At 45.0% G+C, this 19,317-nt stretch overlaps 1 protein-coding gene across 1 annotated transcript in view; it reads left to right on the plus strand.

The window, feature by feature from the left end:
• The window catches only part of LOC143473443 (F-actin-uncapping protein LRRC16A-like), an 81,782-nt gene that overhangs the window by 24,735 nt on the left and 37,730 nt on the right, over positions 1-19,317 (plus strand). Inside the window, exons 4-12 of the mRNA XM_076970444.1 lie at positions 1,706-1,765; positions 3,161-3,282; positions 3,465-3,562; positions 3,908-3,978; positions 4,114-4,187; positions 4,857-4,932; positions 10,349-10,437; positions 10,912-11,006; positions 13,571-13,657. Of these exons, the coding sequence (XP_076826559.1) occupies positions 1,706-1,765; positions 3,161-3,282; positions 3,465-3,562; positions 3,908-3,978; positions 4,114-4,187; positions 4,857-4,932; positions 10,349-10,437; positions 10,912-11,006; positions 13,571-13,657 (772 nt within the window). The remainder of the gene's footprint in view (positions 1-1,705; positions 1,766-3,160; positions 3,283-3,464; positions 3,563-3,907; positions 3,979-4,113; positions 4,188-4,856; positions 4,933-10,348; positions 10,438-10,911; positions 11,007-13,570; positions 13,658-19,317) is intronic.

Here is a 19,317-nt window from a genome sequence, read left to right on the forward strand (position 1 = left end):
ACTTGTGCTGTTTCTAGTCTCTGCCTTCATCGTCCTGTGCTCCGTCTGTATTGTGTGCTGTGTGCTGCTTCATCTCACCTGTTTAATCATCTGTGCACGTTCCTCGATCTGACCCGTAAAACTGGGGAGAGACGCTATATAAATAAAATCTTGTTGTGTGTGTGTGTGTGTGACACAGAGAGAGAGAGAGAGAGAGAGAGAGAGAGAGAGAGAGACCCTCATTGTTCAGAGGTAATAAATCACCCTCTTTTCCCAGTCATTTTCTACAAATGTTCTCCACAGTGATTAAATATTAATTTTCCCACCAGATGATTCCAATGAAAAAAGAGTCCCATCAACACCCTGCACAGTAAAACGTGATCATGATAACACGATAAAGTCTTTTAATGACTTTAGTGACTCTTTTTCTTCCTCTGAGCTGAAGGAAAATGTAAAATATAACATCAGATCCAGGACTAGATTAATCCGGACTTAGCCTGAAAAGCCTGTTGTAAGCTGTTTTGAGTCAGTGGCTGTATTAACAACTTTGCGTATTGTTGTCTGTTGCAGTTTCTAATTTCCAGTCTCAACACACATTAAACAGCTACTGATCAAGACCGATCAGAGTAAGATTAAAGAGATCTAACCTAACCCATATTCGGCCAATCAGCTGTCAATTTCTGAGCCAAGAAAGCTCGTAAAGATTGAATATATAAATAGCTTAGATTGTGATTGCATCTTTGTGGCTTTTTGACAGTGAAAATTGTACCCATACTGTGCTATCAGTACTGGATAACTTACTGTAGATCAGTTTTCTATAAGTGCAGGAAGTGTCAAAGGTGATGATGGCCTACAGACAGTCTGTCCTCAGATCAGGGTTGAAAAACTTGTGGTGTGGGCCTACTGTCACACCTGCTCAGGTGTGAGGGCTGTGCGTGTGTGTGATTTTTTTTTTGTGTGTGCCATGTGTGTTACTGCTGGTGGCTGTGTGTCCATGGGTGCTTGTGAGTGTGTGTGTGTGAGTGTGTGTGAGGGGGGGACAGCGGGCTGTTCCTCCAGTGAATGGTTTCCTGCTAATGGCCTGTCATTAGGGTCTCATTATAGGTCATTTAGAGGGAAGTCCTGTGTCATCTCTGTAAGAAAAAACCATGAATACATTTGCACATTTGCAAGAAATGAATAAATGCTTGCATGAGGTCTTAGAACCTAGTGTCTCTTTTAGTGTCTCTCTCTCTCTGTCGCTGTCTCTCTTTGTCTCTGTATGATACAGTACCAAAGCTTGGGAAATCTATAGTTTCATAAAGCTAATTTTGTTTAACATTTTCAAGATGTATAAAATAAAGTAACACCCAAAATACTTTTACTATTGCTATTACCACTAATATTTATTTTCTTATTTTAAAAGTCGCCGTGGTTAAACGCTTCTGACAAAATGCGGTAATGCATAATCATTGGTAGCCTGGGGCCTGTATGTATGTATGTGTATGTATGTGTGTGTGCACATATGTGTGTGTATGTGTGTGTGTGTGGGGGGTTGTTTTGCAAATCTTATTAGCACATCAGTCAATTCCAACCAAAAATAGCCACTTCATTTCAACCCGACCAGTTGGTCTGTTTCTCTCTAATCTGGCTTGTTCTGTGGAGGCTGCAGAGATCAGAGATCAGATCAGAGTTTGAGGTCATGACTGTATCTCTCGGGGTCACTGTCATTTATTTTTTTGCTTAGGTGGAGCAAACCTTCAGTTACCTGGAGATCCAGGGTATCACGTGCAACAAACCCACACAGGTAACCAATCACACACAGGTAACCAATCACACACAGGTAACCAATCACACACAGGTGACCAATCACACACAGGTGACCAATCACCAATCCTCTTCTAAAAGAACCAGGGGACTACTATAAAATGTCACAAATGTTTGAGTTATACTAGAGTGTTATATTGAACACTATAGTCATTACATTTATCAGTTAATTATAAGATCAAAATGAGATTTTAAAAACAGCCCAATCATCTCATCTGATAAGGGTTGTGGCGTGGTCCTAATATTCTAATGAGCATGCTTGATTGATGGCTCACTGTTTCAGGTTGTTACTGCCACAAAGACTGCTTCGGTACTTGTGCAGAGCTGAATTTAGGGTGTAAGCTGACAGTAGGAAACCTAAACCCCCTCCATGTGTCATCATACTGTCAACGACTTCGCAGATCACACTGAAATTCTGACAATGGAAGTCTTTATGATCTCAGCATGGAAACCGACCTGCAGGTGCTGACGCAGACGGGTGGCGTGAAACAACACGCCCTGGCACTGATGTTGAGGGCTTGGGGAAGCTTCTGGAAAATGTACCCAGTGTTAGGAGCACTGGAGCAATAAGAGGGGGAGGGGTTATGCAAAATACACTGGACCAATACTGACCTTTGGACCGGTACATGTACATGTCGGTCACAGAAGCTTAAACCTAATGAGAAAGAAAGCAAAGCAGTAATGTCAGCAGAACTGTGTTAGACAGGCAAAACAGGACAAGGTTTCTGTATATTTTAACCTGGTTATAGAGATGTGTGTACAAAGCTCCCAAACTACCGAGACCACTGAAATGTCTATGATTGAGCAGTTGGAGCTGCAAGGCAGGCTTAGAGATTGACCTCTGACCCTCATGAGATCATCACTACTGGGTCAAGAGGTCCTGGGTCAGATGCTAGTAAATCTCTTCTTGATTACATGTTCAATTGCTTGCTCCTTAGTGACCCGTGTCCATGCACACTGCATCTGATTCTTGGAAACCGGATCAGTAATTCAGTATTTCCGTAATTCAGTAGTTCAGCCTGATTTTGGTCTCATTACTGCAGTAGAGCGTTACAACACTGGCAGGACCGCTGTCTGCAGCAAGGTTCAGTCCCGGCAGAGAGGACGACCCGGTCCAGGAAGACGCAGAGCCGCACCGCACTCGCTCCGAGGCGGATTAGCGTGGCCGCCCGCTCACGAACACCTCTACCTCCTCAAGACCCCTTTTCAAATTACAGACATTACATCAGATCTTGTCTGGCAGAGGGGAGGGGGCGGAGACAGAACAGAAGAAGAGTGCTGAATATTTGTTTTCTTCTTTCACTCTTTCTCACCCTCTCTCCCTCCACCCCCCCCCCTCCATCTCTCTCTCTCTCTCTCTCTCTCTCTCTGTCAGTTTATGGTGGAATATGAGAGAGGGCAGATTCCACTCAAGCTCACGTCTACAGAAGAGGTGAACGAGGTGGTGTGTCACATTGGAAGCTCTCTGCAGAGAATCTGTCCGGGCCTGTCTCCTGTGTAAGGCCACACGCAGAATAAGAATATGTATAAGGTTATGTATGTTGAATATTTAGTATTAACTTGTATCTTGGTGGACTCTCTCTCTCTCTCTCTCTCTCTCTATTTCTCTCTCTCTCTCCCTCACACACTCGCTCTCTGTTGGTTCCTCTCTGTTATTTCTGTCTCTCTGTCATGTATAGGAGGGTGATGAAGAAGTTGTCCATGGAGCCTCCTGAGAGAATCACTGCTCTTCAGACAGTCTGGGAAAGTCAGAATCCTGCAGAGTCCGGCCCCTGCGGTGAGTGTGCAGAGTCCGGCCCCTGCGGTGAGTGTGCAGAGTCCGGCCCCTGCGGTGAGTGTGCAGAGTCCGGCCCCTGCGGTGAGTGTGCAGAGTCCGGCCCCTGCGGTGAGTGTGCAGAGTCCGGCCCCTGCGGTGAGTGTGCAGAGTCCGGCCCCTGCGGAGTGTAGAGGCTCTCTAGATTTACAGAAATCTGCTGCTTGAAAACAGTTCTAGAGTTTCTCCCGTCAGATTGAAATGCTCTTTTAGAGGTCTTTTCTTTCAGAACGTTCCTCTGTGTGTGTATGTGTGAGTTTGTGTATGTGCCTGTGATCTGTGTGGTGATTAATATGCACGTTTCTCCAGGGGGATTCTCTCAACAGTACAGGTGTGTTTGTGACTGGCTTGGCTTGCCGTATAGGGAAGAGGTTCAGTGGGTCAGTACACACTCACACATACACACGCACACATACACACAGCAAAATAACCTTTTGAAAGTTGCAGCATATTGTTCAACTACGCCATTGTATGCAAACGCACGACTGTGACTGGTTCTCTGTCTCGCGTTTCAGGATGTGGATACGATATACCTGACACAGGACACGCGGGAGCTGAACCTGCAGGACTTCAGTCACCTGGACCACAGGTAATCCGAGGCCATCTCTCTGACAGCGTCAGTGAGAGTGTTGGCTTTCACGTCTGCAGTGTCATCTTGTCCATGAAGGTGATGAGGAGCAGGGACCCCAAATCCAGTCCACAGTTTATTTGCCTCAGAGGGGTTTTGGGCACCATTAACTGTGTGAGCATGTCACAAAATGTGGACTAGAATTATACACCTGCGGACAGGATTAATGACTTTGTTTTCATGTTCTGATCCACGTTTAAAGCCCTAGCTCTGCTTAACAACACAGTGACCCATCAGATAATGAACAAACCCTTTATGAAATGAATGTGGTGTTTAATGAGAAATCAGGGAATTACCCCCACCTCAATCCCTCTCTCTCTGTCTCCTCTCTCTCTATCCCTCTCTTCTCTCTCTCTCTCCCTTTCTCTCCCATCTCCTGCTCTCTCCCCCCACCTCTGTCTCTCTCTATGCATCTCTCACTGTTTCACTCTTTTGTTCTTTCAGACTTTAAAAGATCTGAACTGAAGCCTCTAAGGTTTTATTTCGTGTGTGTGTGTGTGTGTGTGTGTGTGTGTGTGTGTGTGTGTGTGTGTGTGTGTGTGTGTGTGTGTGTGTGTGTGTGTGTGTGTGTGTGTGTGTGTGTGTGTGTGTGTGTGTGTGTGTGTGTGTGTGTGTTTTTCTCCTTGGCAGAGATTTGGTTGCAATTATTGCAGTGCTGGAGTTCAACCAGTGGTTCACCAAGCTCTCAACAAAGGATTATAAACTGGTGAGTTAAGGCCTGGCCGTGATCCAGCGGGTGTGACTCGTGCACTGTGGGGTAATGACTGCAGATTACAGCCGCTTGCTGAAGTCCGTGCACCTCTGCAGACCCAGCGCTCCTGGGACACTGGGATTACAATTACGGGATGGTGATTGAAGCCATCGGCCTAAGATTACAGTAGTGGATTTAGCTAGTCCTTTCTGTTGGGACTTTTAAACGGATCAGTACTTTTAAAGGGACAGGAAGTCTAGCACTGTTAACAGGAAGTGACTGCCAGCATGGGGGACTTGGCGCTCGTGTGATCCAGAGTCTGTGCTAACTGTGGGTGCAGCTACCGGTTTTACATGAACCCTTGGGACGATCCGGATTGCGTGCGGTAGAGTGAAACGTGATTGGCTGCACCAGGTGGGGGGCGTTCACCCTGAAGCCACAGAGCAGGAGGGGCAGGAGGCTTTGCAACCAATCACAAGGCTCGGTCTTGTTTCCGTAGGCCAATAAACAGCCCAGCCTCTGACTCTGACGTCTCTCTGATGCGGACCACCAGGCAGTTTAAGGATCCTGCTACTGTATGAGGGAAAGGGAGGGAGGGAGGGAGAGAGAGAGAGAGAGAGAGAGAGAGAGAGAGAGAGAGAGAGAGAGAGAGAGAGAGAGAAAGAAAGGAAGATGAGACCATGGGAAGGGTTCCACTAATTTGTTCTACTGAGTGTGTGAGCTGGAGGGTGGAGTGGAGCTGGATGCAAGGGAGAGTGACCCTCTATCCTCACAGCCTGTCTCTCTCTCCCTCTATCTCTCTCTCCCTCTATCTCTCTCTCCCTCTATCTCTCTCCCTCTATCCTCACAGCCTGTCTCTCTCTCCCTCTATCTCTCTCTCTATCTCTCTCTCTCTCCCTCTCTCTCTCCCTCTATCTCTCTCTCTCTCCCTCTATCTCTCTCCCTCTATCCTCACAGCCTGTCTCTCTCTCCCTCTATCTCTCTCTCTATCTCTCTCTCTCTCCCTCTCTCTCTCCCTCTATCTCTCTCTCTCTCCCTCTATCTCTCTCCCTCTATCCTCACAGCCTGTCTCTCTCTCCCTCTCTCTCTCCCTCTATCTCTCTCTCTCTCCCTCTATCTCTCTCCCTCTATCCTCACAGCCTGTCTCTCTCTCCCTCTATCTCTCTCCCTCTCTGCCTCTATCCGCACAGTCTCTGTCTCTCTCTCCCTCTATCTCTCTCCCTCTATCCGCACAGTCTCTGTCTCTCTCTCCCTCTATCCTCGCAGCCTCTCTCTCCCTCCCTCTGTCTCTCTCCCTGTCTCTTCCCCTTTCTGTCTCTTTCCCTCTCTCCTTCTGTCTATCCCTTTCTCTCCCTCTTGCTCTCATTTAATTTTTATTTATTTTCTTTATTTCAATCCTTTATTGGCAATTATAGTGCTATTAGAATGTTTTACTGACTGTGATTGTATCGTTCTGACAGAGTAGTTTACATAAAGTATAAATGATTAAAAATTACAGAAATAAACAACAAATGAACATGCCAGCCTGTGTATGATAGAAAAGAGACCCTGTCCTAAATCTCCTTCCTCCTTCCTAAGCGTCTTCAGTGCTGTGGGCGCTGTTTCAATTTCCTCTCCAGAACAGAGTTTATCAGTCACCAAAAAAACTCAACACTTTAATTTAAGAATATTAATATCAAATCAAATCAAATCAAAGTTTATTTGTATAGCGCTTTTCACAACACATGTCACAAAGCGCTTTACAGGATTTAAAAGGTTAACAATACTATGGGCCCAGAACCCTAATGAGCAAGCCAAATATAGACTTTGGGCAATAAAAAACGTGTTTCGTCTTCTCCCTCCATTAAATCACAGCCCAGTCTTTCCTGCCTTAGTATCCAGGTCTTATTTTCCCTTCCATGTAGTAGTCAGTCATTATCTTCTTTCTTTCATATCAGTGTTTAATGTATATGTATTATGCCAGATTAACTGAATATATTAATTTCTGTTTGATATTAAGATGGTTTGCATTTTAGTTTGTTGTGCTGATTTACATAATTCTTCCAAATATCATCCCATTGGAGAGGTAGAATCTTGCTTGATTGTTTAGAGGAGGAGCAGGAGGGTAGGTGTTCATGCCCAGTGAGGTGTTGGGCCAATAGGGAGAAGGGGCGGGGCTCTGAGCAGAGGTGATTGGTCAGAAGAGCTCCATATTGAACTGAATGTGGTTGGGTCTGATTGAATGATGCCAGTGTTTCATTACTCTTGGTGTGTGCTACAGTGTAGGAGGTGCACACTCTGTTCTGCTCCGTGTTGTATGGGATCAGGTGTCCATGCAATAGAATTTATTTAGAATTAAAGTTTTATCCATAATTTTAATAGTTTCATATTTTTTATTTTGATCTCATGGCGTAAAAATCTCTTCTGACCTTTTTCACTGAGGGATTTTTCCACAGCTGCGAGCTCATATCAGTATGTTGTGTCAGTACGTCATGTCAGTGTCGTGTCAGTACGTCATGTCAGTGTCGTGTCAGTACGTCATGTCAGTGTCGTGTCAGTACGTCGTGTCAGTGTCGTGTCAGTACGTCGTGTCAGTGTCGTGTCAGTGTCGTGTCAGTACGTCATGTCAGTGTCGTGTCAGTACGTCATGTCAGTGTTATGTCAGTGTCGTGTCAGTACGTCATGTCAGTGTCGTGTCAGTACGTCATGTCAGTGTTATATCAGTGTCGTGTCAGTACGTCATGTCAGTGTCGTGTCAGTACGTCATGTCAGTGTCGTGTCAGTACGTCATGTCAGTGTCGTGTCAGTACGTCGTGTCAGTGTCGTGTCAGTACGTCATGTCAGTGTCGTGTCAGTACGTCATGTCAGTGTTGTGTCAGTGTCGTGTCAGTACGTCATGTCAGTGTCGTGTCAGTACGTCATGTCAGTGTCATGTCAGTGTCGTGTCAGTACGTCATGTCAGTGTCGTGTCAGTACGTCATGTCAGTGTCGTGTCAGTACGTCATGTCATGTACACAGAGCAGCTGTTGGGTTTGAGTATTTGTCTTCTATAGGTCAGTCGAGATCTGGATCTCCTCTGGAAAATCACTGTTCTTGTTCTGATGAACTGGGCTATGCTGCTATGAACTGTGGGCCTACCTTTGGCTATGGTGCGTTAGGAGTTGCTGTCAGTGTTGTGCTGTGGGTTGCATCAGCACGAGATCATCATCGTACAGCAAGCCCTTAGATTCGGCATCATGTAATGTCAGGCCCAGGATGTCAGACTGCTCCAGTTCAGTTTCAGCGTCATTTGTATAGATATTACATTGTGTAGGACCTAAGGTACATCCCTGAGTCACTCCGCTCTACTGCTGTATTTGCCAGTTTGGTTTAAATTATTTTATATCAAATGTTTTTCCACCTGTCTAAATGAATAGTCATGCTGTTAGATATTCAGGAAGGTCCTCTGATAGGTCAGTAGTGTTGTTAGATATTCAGGAAGGCCCTCTGATAGGTCCGTAGTGCTGTTAGATATTCAGGAAGGCCCTCTGATAGGTCCGTAGTGCTGTTAGATATTCAGGAAGGCCCTCTGATAGGTCAGTAGTGCTGTTAGATATTCAGGAAGGCCCTCTGATAGGTCCGTAGTGTTGTTAGATATTCAGGAAGGCCCTCTGATAGCTCAGTAGTGCTGTTAGACATTTGGCTGCAATCAGACAGTGAGAGTTTAGGCTTGACTGTAATTGCACTAATGAGACCAGGATCTGTTAGTCAGTAGTCCAATACACCGTAGTGAGTATTCCAGTACACTGTAGTCAGTAGTCCACTACACAGTATACCAGTACACTGTAGTCAGTAGTCCACTACACAGTATACCAGTACACTGTAGTCAGTAGTCCACTACACAGTATACCAGTACACAGTAGTCAGTAGTCCACTACACAGTATACCAGTACACTGTAGTCAGTAGTCCACTACACAGTATACCAGTACACTGTAGTCAGTAGTCCACTACACAGTATACCAGTACACTGTAGTCAGTAGTCCACTACACAGTATACCAGTACACTGTAGTCAGTAGTCCACTACACAGTATACCAGTACACTGTAGTCAGTAGTCCACTACACAGTATACCAGTACACTGTAGTCAGTAGTCCACTACACAGTATACCAGTACACTGTAGTCAGTAGTCCACTACACAGTATACCAGTACACTGTAGTCAGTAGGTAAACCTTCTGAGACAGTCTCCCCTTGTTCTGCCATTAACTTCGTAAAGGCCTGGATTCTTACAAAGCTTAAAACCTCATTCTCTCTCCCTCCCTCTCTCTCCCTCCCTCCCTCTCTCTCCCTTCTTCCACATCTTTCTCATCTTTCTCTTGCCTTTTCCCACGTAACCTTGCTCCATCTGTAATCTGTGTCTAATATCACGCTTCATTTTTTCATTCACGACTGTAGCAAAAGAGATTTGTGCTTCACAGCAGATGAGTTCTCAGGTTTGCCAGAGGGAGAGAGAGCAAATACCTTCATTTTATCCTCGGACCACACATGAGGATTAAGGGTCATTCTGTCATAATAATACGTACAATCGCCCGGTTCCTCCTAGCCACTAACGCAGTGTGTCTGGGACTTCTCAAGTGCGATTGTGAGGGTAAGCCCAGTGACGCAGCTCTGCTGTGGGCCCTACTCTAACATTCCTCACCAGCCACCCACACCAGCTATCTGGTTACCCAGAATGCACCTCCCTTACAACCCAGTCTGTTTCTCCATCTCTCTCTCTCTCTCTCTCTCTCTCTCTCTCTCTCTCTCTCTCTCTCTCTCTCTCTCTCTCTCTCTCTCTCTCTCTCTCTCTCTCTCTCTCTCTCTCTCCATGTTTCTCTGTCTATGGCTTATATAAAAGAAAGTCTGTGTGTCTTTCCCATTCTGAGACTCATGCACCAGTCAGGTGCCTCAAACTGCTGACAGTGTGTGTGTGTGTGTGTGTGTGTGTGTGTGTGTGTGTGTGTGTTAGCTTGCGATAAAGAAACAAGCCATGGGAACTATTACTGACAGTGGAGGGTGTACTGTGCCCCCTCCAATTTCTGTCTGTCTGGTGTAATCTCGGTAATTCCCTCGAAACCTGGCTAGTGTACAGGCTGACCCCCTCCAGGGCTGAGGAGGGTGTGGCCTACCGAGACAGCCCCCTTCTCCTTAGAGCTGGGTCCCAGTCACATTTTCAGGGGAGCTTAGCATTGTGTGGAGTTAGGTGCATCATTGTTTCTGGACATAATCATTCTTTTGACATTTGTGATGAAGTCTTGGTGCATATAAAGACTATAATAATATCATATTTTTCATTTTGGACATTATATTTTATGGTCATTAATGCTGCTTAAGTCAACTGAGTCTGTTAGGTCAAGTGAAATGAGTCAAGACATTTGTTAGATGTGGGGTAATGCTTACTGTTTGGTCCGTGTGTGTGTGTGTGTGTGTAAAGTCGGCAGATGTGTGTGATCAGATTCTGCGAGTTGTGGCCCGCTCCAGTCGTCTAGAGGAACTGGTCCTGGACAACGCCGGACTCAAAACGTAACAGTACACACACACACACACACACACACACCATGCCAGGCTAAAGATAATTGAGCGTGCACTGAGATTTCTTAGTCCTGAGTTTTACGATGAGGGGATGTCATAATTAGCTCCTCACAGGTCTCATTCCACATCATCCCACAACATCCAATCAAAAGCATCGGAATTCATGACATCGGGTTCCGATCCCTAGTGTTGTCCACTGAGGAATCACGGCAGGTTTCAGTAATTCCTCATGAATATGTTCCGTGTGATCATGGCTTATGACTACACACTGGAGAGCTGTGGACCATTAACGTCCACGGTGTCTCAGAGCGTTTGCCTCACGCCCCAATGTCACCAGTCACCCCCACTCCTATCCCCTCTAAATGACAAAAAAGCAGACCTTCCTGGTCTGGTCAGTAACCCTGGAAGATTGTGCTTGACACAATACAGCGACCTACGCTAAGGTGCCGTTCTCTGTTGCTGCAGGGAGTTTGCGCAGAAGCTGGCCAACGCCCTGGCCCATAACCACAACTCAGGACTGCACACTTTAAACCTGGCCAACAACCCCCTCGAGGACAGAGGTGAGTTGAAACCCCAGTGAACCCCTACGTCCCTCCTCTAAACAAACCCACCTGGCACAGAGGATCCATTTAGGAAGCGCCTTTTAATTACTGTTAATGAACTGTGCTCACATTAGTTAAAAATGAGGAGTGCTATCTTAATTGGAAGCAGTCTTAGACATATCTGTCTGCATCATGGATTACCCCACGGTATAATGAGAGAGGAATTACAGAGTATTTGTGTCTTTTATTTCACACAATGTAAATCATAGGATCATTTTGAAATCTTGCAATATTCTTATAAAGTCATGCAAATAGAGGCCTATTTACTGTAGACAGCCAATCTAAAAGACAGTCATAAATGACGGATATATAGTTGTGAGATGAACGGGGATATAAATCAGTGTCTCTGAGTATTGAGTCCTGTCCTTGTTCGCAAGGCTTTGCTTCCTGTAAAACTTAAACTGTTTAACTGTTTTATTAAGTGTTTTGCATGTAAATATTCTCTTTAGCTATTAACCTGAGATTAGCAGTTTGACACTGCTACACATGGGATGTCATGTGCAGAGGTGGGGACTCGAGTCACATGACTTGGACTCGAGTCAGACTCGAGTCATTAATATTAAGACTTTTGACTTGACTTGAAAAAATATTCAGAGACTTAGACTTGACTTGGACTTTTACACCAATAACTTGGGACTTGAATTGGACTTGAACCTGTTTACTTGCAAAGACTTGATTTTTTTTTTTACCCCAAATCTAAATTTTAAAACGCATATTAATATTTATAAAGTGTGCCCCATTAATTTCATTTACGTCCTTCTGTCGCAGACCAGTCCTCTGCTTTTCCACACTCTGTACGCGTGTGTGTGCATGAGCTGCAGCAGAACCAATCAAATGGGGGGTTGGCGAACGTAAATTTTTTGCCGGGCGGGGTGTAAAATGGACACAAATTAAGTATTATATCGCGATCGATCGATCGCCAGTGGTTGGTGCCAGAGCGAACTAGTAACTCATTGAATCATAGATGTGGATCAGAGGTAAATAAACTAGATTTTTTTCCGGCGTGAGAAATCGGATGTGTGGCGTGAGAGCGTGTGAAGACGGTCAAATGCGTGTGTCTCACGCTCAGTGCGTGAGAGTTGGCAACCCTGGGTTCTGTATCTGAACTCGGGGAAGAGAGCCTCTCTCTGTCACCATCATAATATCCAGTTCTATCTCAGCATGGATTGTGTATTTGAAGACATCTACATCGAGAAAAAAAATATATTGACAAAAGTGGAGCGAGTTTTCAGCTATGGAGACATCATTCATCGTGCACAAATGACATACAGACTTTTGGCCAGCAAATGCAATGCAGAATAGTTTACTGAAATGTCTAAAGTTGCAGATTCCTGTTAATTGTTCAGTTCTTATATTTGTTTGTCTTGTGTCACTCACACATGTTCTCCAAGAAACCAGATAAGAGAAGAGAGGGAAAATGCTGTTATGGTTCTTTGTATTGTACTGTGAAAATATCAGCACTTTTTATTTGAACATGGAGTTCTACTTATGACTTTTTCACAGAATATTTATTTCTGGAAAATTGTAGTTTAAAGTATGAATATTTTTGCAGCTAAGTTTAACAAATTGAACTGTGCAATAAAGAGGTGTAATTTAAATTTTTTTTTATACTTCGTGTTTTCAGTTGCACATGTTTTGTCAAGATTTGAGGAGAATACAGATTTTTAAAAGAACGCATGTCTATTATTTACATTTAAAATGTACCTGCAACATTGGTAAAAAAATAAAAATAAAGACTCGAAAGGACTTGAAATTCCAAGTTTCAGACTTGGGACTTGACTTGACTATTGCCTGTCTTGACTCGAGACTTGACTTGACTTGAGTGTCTTTGCTTGAGACTTGACTCGGGACTTGAGGTACAAAGACTTGGACTTACTTGAGACTTGCAAAACACTGACTTGGTCCCACCTCTGGTCATGTGTCATTGCCCTAGTACATGATTGGCTGTGTCAGAGCTGGGTCGCTCTGTGGGCGGAGCTGACACAGGGCAGCTTGCCATTTGAATCATTTCTGAGTCCCAGCAGCGCGTGGCTTTCACAGAAACGCAGAATAGCTTGTGTTCTTCTGGGACCTTACCGCCCGGGGGCCGGGACCGCCGCATAATTAAAGACGTTTATCATGGCAAATCGAGAGGCGGTCTGTATAACTGCATGACGAGGGGCTTTTCAGACCCCTCGGGAAAATATACGGAGGTTTAATGTTACCCAGCTGCCCCGGGACTGGCTGACTTGCGCTTTCAGGGCTATTAATTCTACATGGAGATTGCGCACTGTGTCCTTGTGAAGAGAAGAGTCACAAAGCTGGCCTAGTCAGTCCAGGAAAGGACAGAGTCTGTCTGCTTGAGCGAGAGAGAGAGAGAGAGAGAGAGATGTAGGCACTGAGCCTTTCAGTAATTCCCCCCCTTATGGAAAATATCGCCCAACTATGCAGTAACATCTCCAGATATTACAAGCAGTTAACATGAGTAATTGTGTGTAGCAGTGCTTTGATGGTGAATGTAACTGGAGGAATTCGTCCTACAGGAATCGCCTCTCTGGGTGCTCAGTTTGCCAAACTCCGCAAGGGCCTCAAACATCTGAACTTCTCCAGGACCTCATTGTCACCCAAAGGTAATTTCTGGACCACCACCTTCTTCCCCGGGGAGGGGTCACATTAATCGTGTTAATTGCCAGGGTCAAATGTGGACGGGTGGGGGTGGGGGTTTTGTCCCCTTATCTCAGTCAACGTTGTTATTTGTAGTTTGGTAAATTACTGATTCCAAGGAGTTTGAATTGCTACGGCATGCTGGTAGGACCTCAGAAAGAGGGAACGAGGAGGAAGGGAATCTGTGGTGGTACAAACTTAGTATGTTCAACCCATACGTTCCTCCAGTTCCCTCACATTGTGGTTCTACAATGGAAAGAAATAACACATCACAGCTTGAGATTCAAATGAAAGAATGTGGAAATGGCTTGTTAGTAGCCTGTTACCACGATGCCCGCACAGAACCTCTAAGAACCTCGTGTTCGCAGTTGAACGAGGTCAGCGTTAGAGGTGTTGTAACATGAAACTAGAGCTAACAATCGGACTAACAAGAACTAAACCACCAGGTAACAAACACAATAACCCACCATGAGAACACAGAAAACCAGGAACTAAATACCAGACAATAATGAAACAAACAAGAAACAGGTGAGAAGGCAAATAACGGCAGGATAATTACAAAGAGGGTGTGGCGGACAGGAGGAGGGCGGAGCCAAGCATGACAGTACTCCCCCCCCAAGCGCGCAACTCCGGGGCGCGCAAACCAAAACCCCACACAAGAAAAAAAAATAAAAAAAACCCAAGAACAGTCACACCGGCATAGAAAATCTAAACAGACCAGATACAAATGAACCAATAACAGAGGCAAGAATGAGCAAGATCACAGACACATGAACAGGTACAAAGAAACTTACAAGACTTGGGACTGAAATACAACAAGACTGGGGCAACGAAACAGGAACAGAAAGAGACACGGGTACATTAACAGGGACCAACACAAAACCTGGAACCAGAGCAGGGAACAACGGCATACCTCTGGAGGACATGGCAGTGAGTACATCACATACAGTAGGGACATTCAAAGTCTTAGACACCGAGGCAGTATGTGTTCCTGTGATGACACCAGGGATACCCTGAGAACCACCAACTGTGCCAGTCCTAGATGGCGACCGAATGGCCTGCGGGGCAGGCCGGGTAGTCTGTGTGACCCACGGAGAGCTCCCTTGGCTCGCAGGAGCCTGCACAGGCAGCATGTGGGTGTCCGGTACTCCAACATATTGCTGGCGGCTCGTGGGGACAGGAAAAGTCTGCTGGTCCACAACAGGGACAGGAGGAGCTGGCTGACAGGCCCTCGGGTGCCATGGGACCGGCAAGACGCTGGGGAGTGTGGAAGCAGATGGTGGCGACAACCCCCTCTGGGGCACTGGAACAGGGGACGACCCCCTCCGGGGCACTGGAACAGGCGGCGCTGGAACTGGCGTAGGCGACCCCCTCCGGGGCGCTGGCACAGGCGGCGCTGGCATCGGCGTTGGCGACCCCCTCCGGGGCGCTGGCACGGGCGGCGGCGACCCCCTCCGGGGCGCTGGCACAGGTGCTGGCCTCTCCTGGGCCTCGGGCACGGGTGCTGACCCCTCCTGAGGAGTGTGGCCACCACTCCCCCCCAAAAATCTCCTAGGGGTCTCCAGGGGTGAGGCCAGAGGAATGAGTGGAGGTAGACCAGGTATGTCGGAGAGCTTTAGCGCAGACCGAGGACGGGTCTCGGGAGGCATTACGGCTGCCGGGGCCGGGAACGCGGCAGCGGCTGCTGCAGGGTCTGGAGGCGCAGCGGCTGCTGCAGGGTCTGGAGGCGCAGCGGCTGCTGCAGGGTCTGGAGGCGCAGCGGCTGCTGCAGGGTCTGGAGGCGCAGCGGCTGCTGCAGGGTCTGGAGGCGCAGCGGCTGCTGCAGGGTCTGGAGGCGCAGCGGCTGCGGCTCCTACAGGGTCGGACCAAGCATGGTTCCAATGCGTGGCATTATATTTGCTGAACCGAGCTCGGAGCAGTTCAAAAAATCCCTCCACAGTGCTCATCTCTTTGGCTCGGTGAGTCATGAGCAGGTCCGCCCATTGCAGAGCCCGACCCTCCAGATACTGCAACAAAAACCTGACCTTAATAAACTCGGGTGGCTCTGGGCAAAGGAGAGAAGAAAAAAATAATCTACTTTGGAGGATAAATCCCTCCAGGGGTCCCTCCCCATTAAACTCATGGGGTGGACAGATTAACGAAGGTAGATCAAAAGGTATGCCATTTTGTAGCCTGTACTTAAGATCCACCGGAAACGAAGTCAACCAGGAATTGTCAGGCACATGTGGTTCAGGTAGTTCTGTCTCACAACACTCTCTCGCTGTGTCCTTAGGAGGTGGGTTATTATGTAACGCGGTGGGAGTCGGGGTCGGACACATTTGCGGTGAAGAGTGGACCGCTACCTTGGCGGAGCTAGTCTCCTTTAAAGAAACCGCGCCCACACGGAGAGTGCGCGACTTACGAGGCATACCAAACTCTAAACTGAAACCCAAACGAATGAATACAACGAACCACAGCGACTATGAAAGGAAAATACATTTATGTAAATAAGAATTCTGAAATAATACAAGGTACAATGAAACACAGCAGAGACTAAAGTAAACAAGAGATACAAAACCACAACTACCAAAAACGCTAGACCACTAATACATAAACACGGGGGAAAACCATCGGGAACTTGAATATAAAACACAGAAGCTTAGACTAAACGACACGAAGACCGGCAGAGTAAGACAACTTAACAGATCACAAAGCAAACACCAGGATAAACTAAGAATGAACAGAGACTGCACGACTAGGAGTAATTAAAGCTGAAACATACAAGGAGACAAGACTAACCAATACAAATACTTACAAGGCTTTTAAACATGAAACTAGAGCTAACAATCGGACTAACAAGAACTAAACCACCAGGTAACAAACACAATAACCCACCATGAGAACACAGAAAACCAGGAACTAAATACCAGACAATAATGAAACAAACAAGAAACAGGTGAGAAGGCAAATAACGGCAGGATAATTACAAAGAGGGTGTGGCGGACAGGAGGAGGGCGGAGCCAAGCATGACAGGTGTCTTCAAATAATGATTTTCATAGTCGAATCTGATTAGTCAGATTTCCCCTTTAGTTGACTAATAGTCGAATCAGGGTTTTTTTTCCTAGAGCGCCTTAAACGGGATCTCGTTCTCATTCAGGACTTTTTTCCACTTCAAAGTAAAAACCTAAAACACTCAGATAAATGAATAAACATGGTAGGTTGGCTTTATTCAGCTTTTATTTATTTACTTGTTTATTTTTTTATGAAACGTTAGAGAACATTAACAAAAAAAAGTCACTGTCAGTGCGCATATCGAACTTTGTCAGACATGCACTGTGCAAAATGTCAAAAATATTTTAAATAAAATATGCCTGCCTGAAAATATAAAAAAAATTTGCCACACAACAGCAAAAAAATTATAAGTAAAGGTTCAAGTAAAGGGGTTTAAAAAGCAAACAACAAAGTGTTTATAGGCCTACTTGCCGAGATGCACCGCGATGAGACTAGACGACATGACCGAAACAACAAATGGCTGAACTGTTTTTTTTTTTGCATGTTCAGCTCCGCTTATTTGGATTGTGCAACCGCAGGGTGTGATTTATTAATGTGTAGTAAGGAAGAAGCCTATTGTTAATGCGCACACATCAATATTTATTAACAGAAATTAGGATGATTTTATTTGACAAAAGGCTATATATAACTAAATATATGTAGCAACAAACGCTTAGCAACATCCATGCAGTACCTCCATGCAGTCAGAATGGTACATTCGACTATGACTTTCATAGTCGACTAGGGGTCCTCCAATCGAATAGTCGAATCGGCGACTATTGCAGGTCACCCCTAGTCAGCGTAGTTGCAGACTTTGTAATATCTGAACATGATAAACAAATTACGATGTCTGTTTAAAATAATAAACTATGTATTTTTGCTGCATTCAGTGCGAGACAAAGAATGGGGGCGTTTTTCGTGGACATCAAAAGTCTTGTTGGAATGTGGTGCAGGGAGCGATGGTTTACGTGATGAACCAAGGCCGCACGTTTCGACGACTCCTTAACCTTTCTGATCTGCGATGCCCGCTACAGTGATATCTGACGTCATACGTAACGCGTCAGCTGCAGTGGGGTGTTTCAACAGCTCTTTAACCCCAAATTGCTCCAGGGGTAAAATAGCATAACACTATTGAGGATAATAACCCCAATAACCCCAAATACCCCAGCCAGGAAACGCTGTATCCCAAGCAGCCAGTACTAAACTGCTGAATCAAATAAAGGATTTAAAGGGTCATGTGTTAACTACTGCGTGTTCCAGTATTCCGTTCACATTGAACGTGAGGCAGCCATTGAAGCTTGACCTGAAGCTTGACCACCTGAAGTGTGGAAGACTTAATTTGCCAGTGCTAGATGTTTTTCGACTTTAAACGTTCTCTGAGCTCACATTTTAAATGAGCATTTCACACCAGCTGACCCACGTTTATAATAAGATCTTAATGAGCAGGGTGTAATTCTCCATGGAACAGAACGTCATCGCTGCTCACCTCTGCTGTAGAAATGCCAACACTCACAGAAAGGTCTTAACTAATAACTAATGCAAAACAGCAAATTCCAGACATGAAAAGGGGCATCTAATGGGAGACAATTATAGCAAAATTCATATTGTGGTTCACAATTCTATGTAAAATGGGACCTGTTTGTCGTCAGGACAGAATTAAATGAAGAATGATCCACCTCATTGTTTCTTTGAGTGTTTCTTTATAACGCTGCTTATAAGTGAGGCTATTTATTTAAATAGATTAGTTTTTTTTTAATATTTTATATATATATATATATATATATATATATATATATATATATATATATATATATATGGTGGGTTTGTTAATTTGGTAATCTTATCGGGCGATATAAAAATTATCGCCGTTAATCTATTCTTAAAATTGGGTTGGGAACTGGGTCAAAATGGGTAAGCAAACTTTGATGACTTTCAACTTGATAGTTTAGCTCGGCTGTATTCCTAACCAAATTGCACAGTAGGGGCGAGAACGAATTTTCAAACCTATGAATTACAAATCGTACGTGTGTTTACATGGATGCAGCCACGAAGTCGCCAGGTTTGGTTCATGGAAAATTCATTTTTAGGAACGTAAAGTGTTTCCGGAGCAGAGCTCGGAGCGGTCGTTTTCTGCATGGTCCTAGCGCTAGATTCGTCGCTATTTAAATATTTCTTTTTAACGGTTAAAACTGCAGAGGACCAAAACCGACTTTTGAAAAAGTCCCCCCCAAATTACGTCCGTGAGGTTAAATGTACTAAATGTTGGCTTACATTTCAAATATCATGTTTAGCTGAATAAACATATTATCAACCCCTTTTAATGTACAGTATGTAGGCTTACAAATTCATGTTTAACTGAATAAACCGGTGAACACGAGTAGCCTACATTTTATTGAGCATGTTTTTTTTCTTCAAGTATCAAAGTAGAACAGCTTCCTCAAGCAGTCATTGATGCATTTTGGAAACAGGAGATGAGCCCCTGGTCTAACGCACCCCCTGTATTAAGAAACCCTATCTCAAAGACTGACTTTTAGTCATTACTTGGGTAGCACGCATATGAGCCATTTTAATATAGATTAATCTAGATTAATTTCAA

Source organism: Brachyhypopomus gauderio, chromosome 13 (genome assembly GCF_052324685.1).
Source record: "Brachyhypopomus gauderio isolate BG-103 chromosome 13, BGAUD_0.2, whole genome shotgun sequence".
NCBI lineage: Eukaryota > Metazoa > Chordata > Actinopteri > Gymnotiformes > Hypopomidae > Brachyhypopomus > Brachyhypopomus gauderio.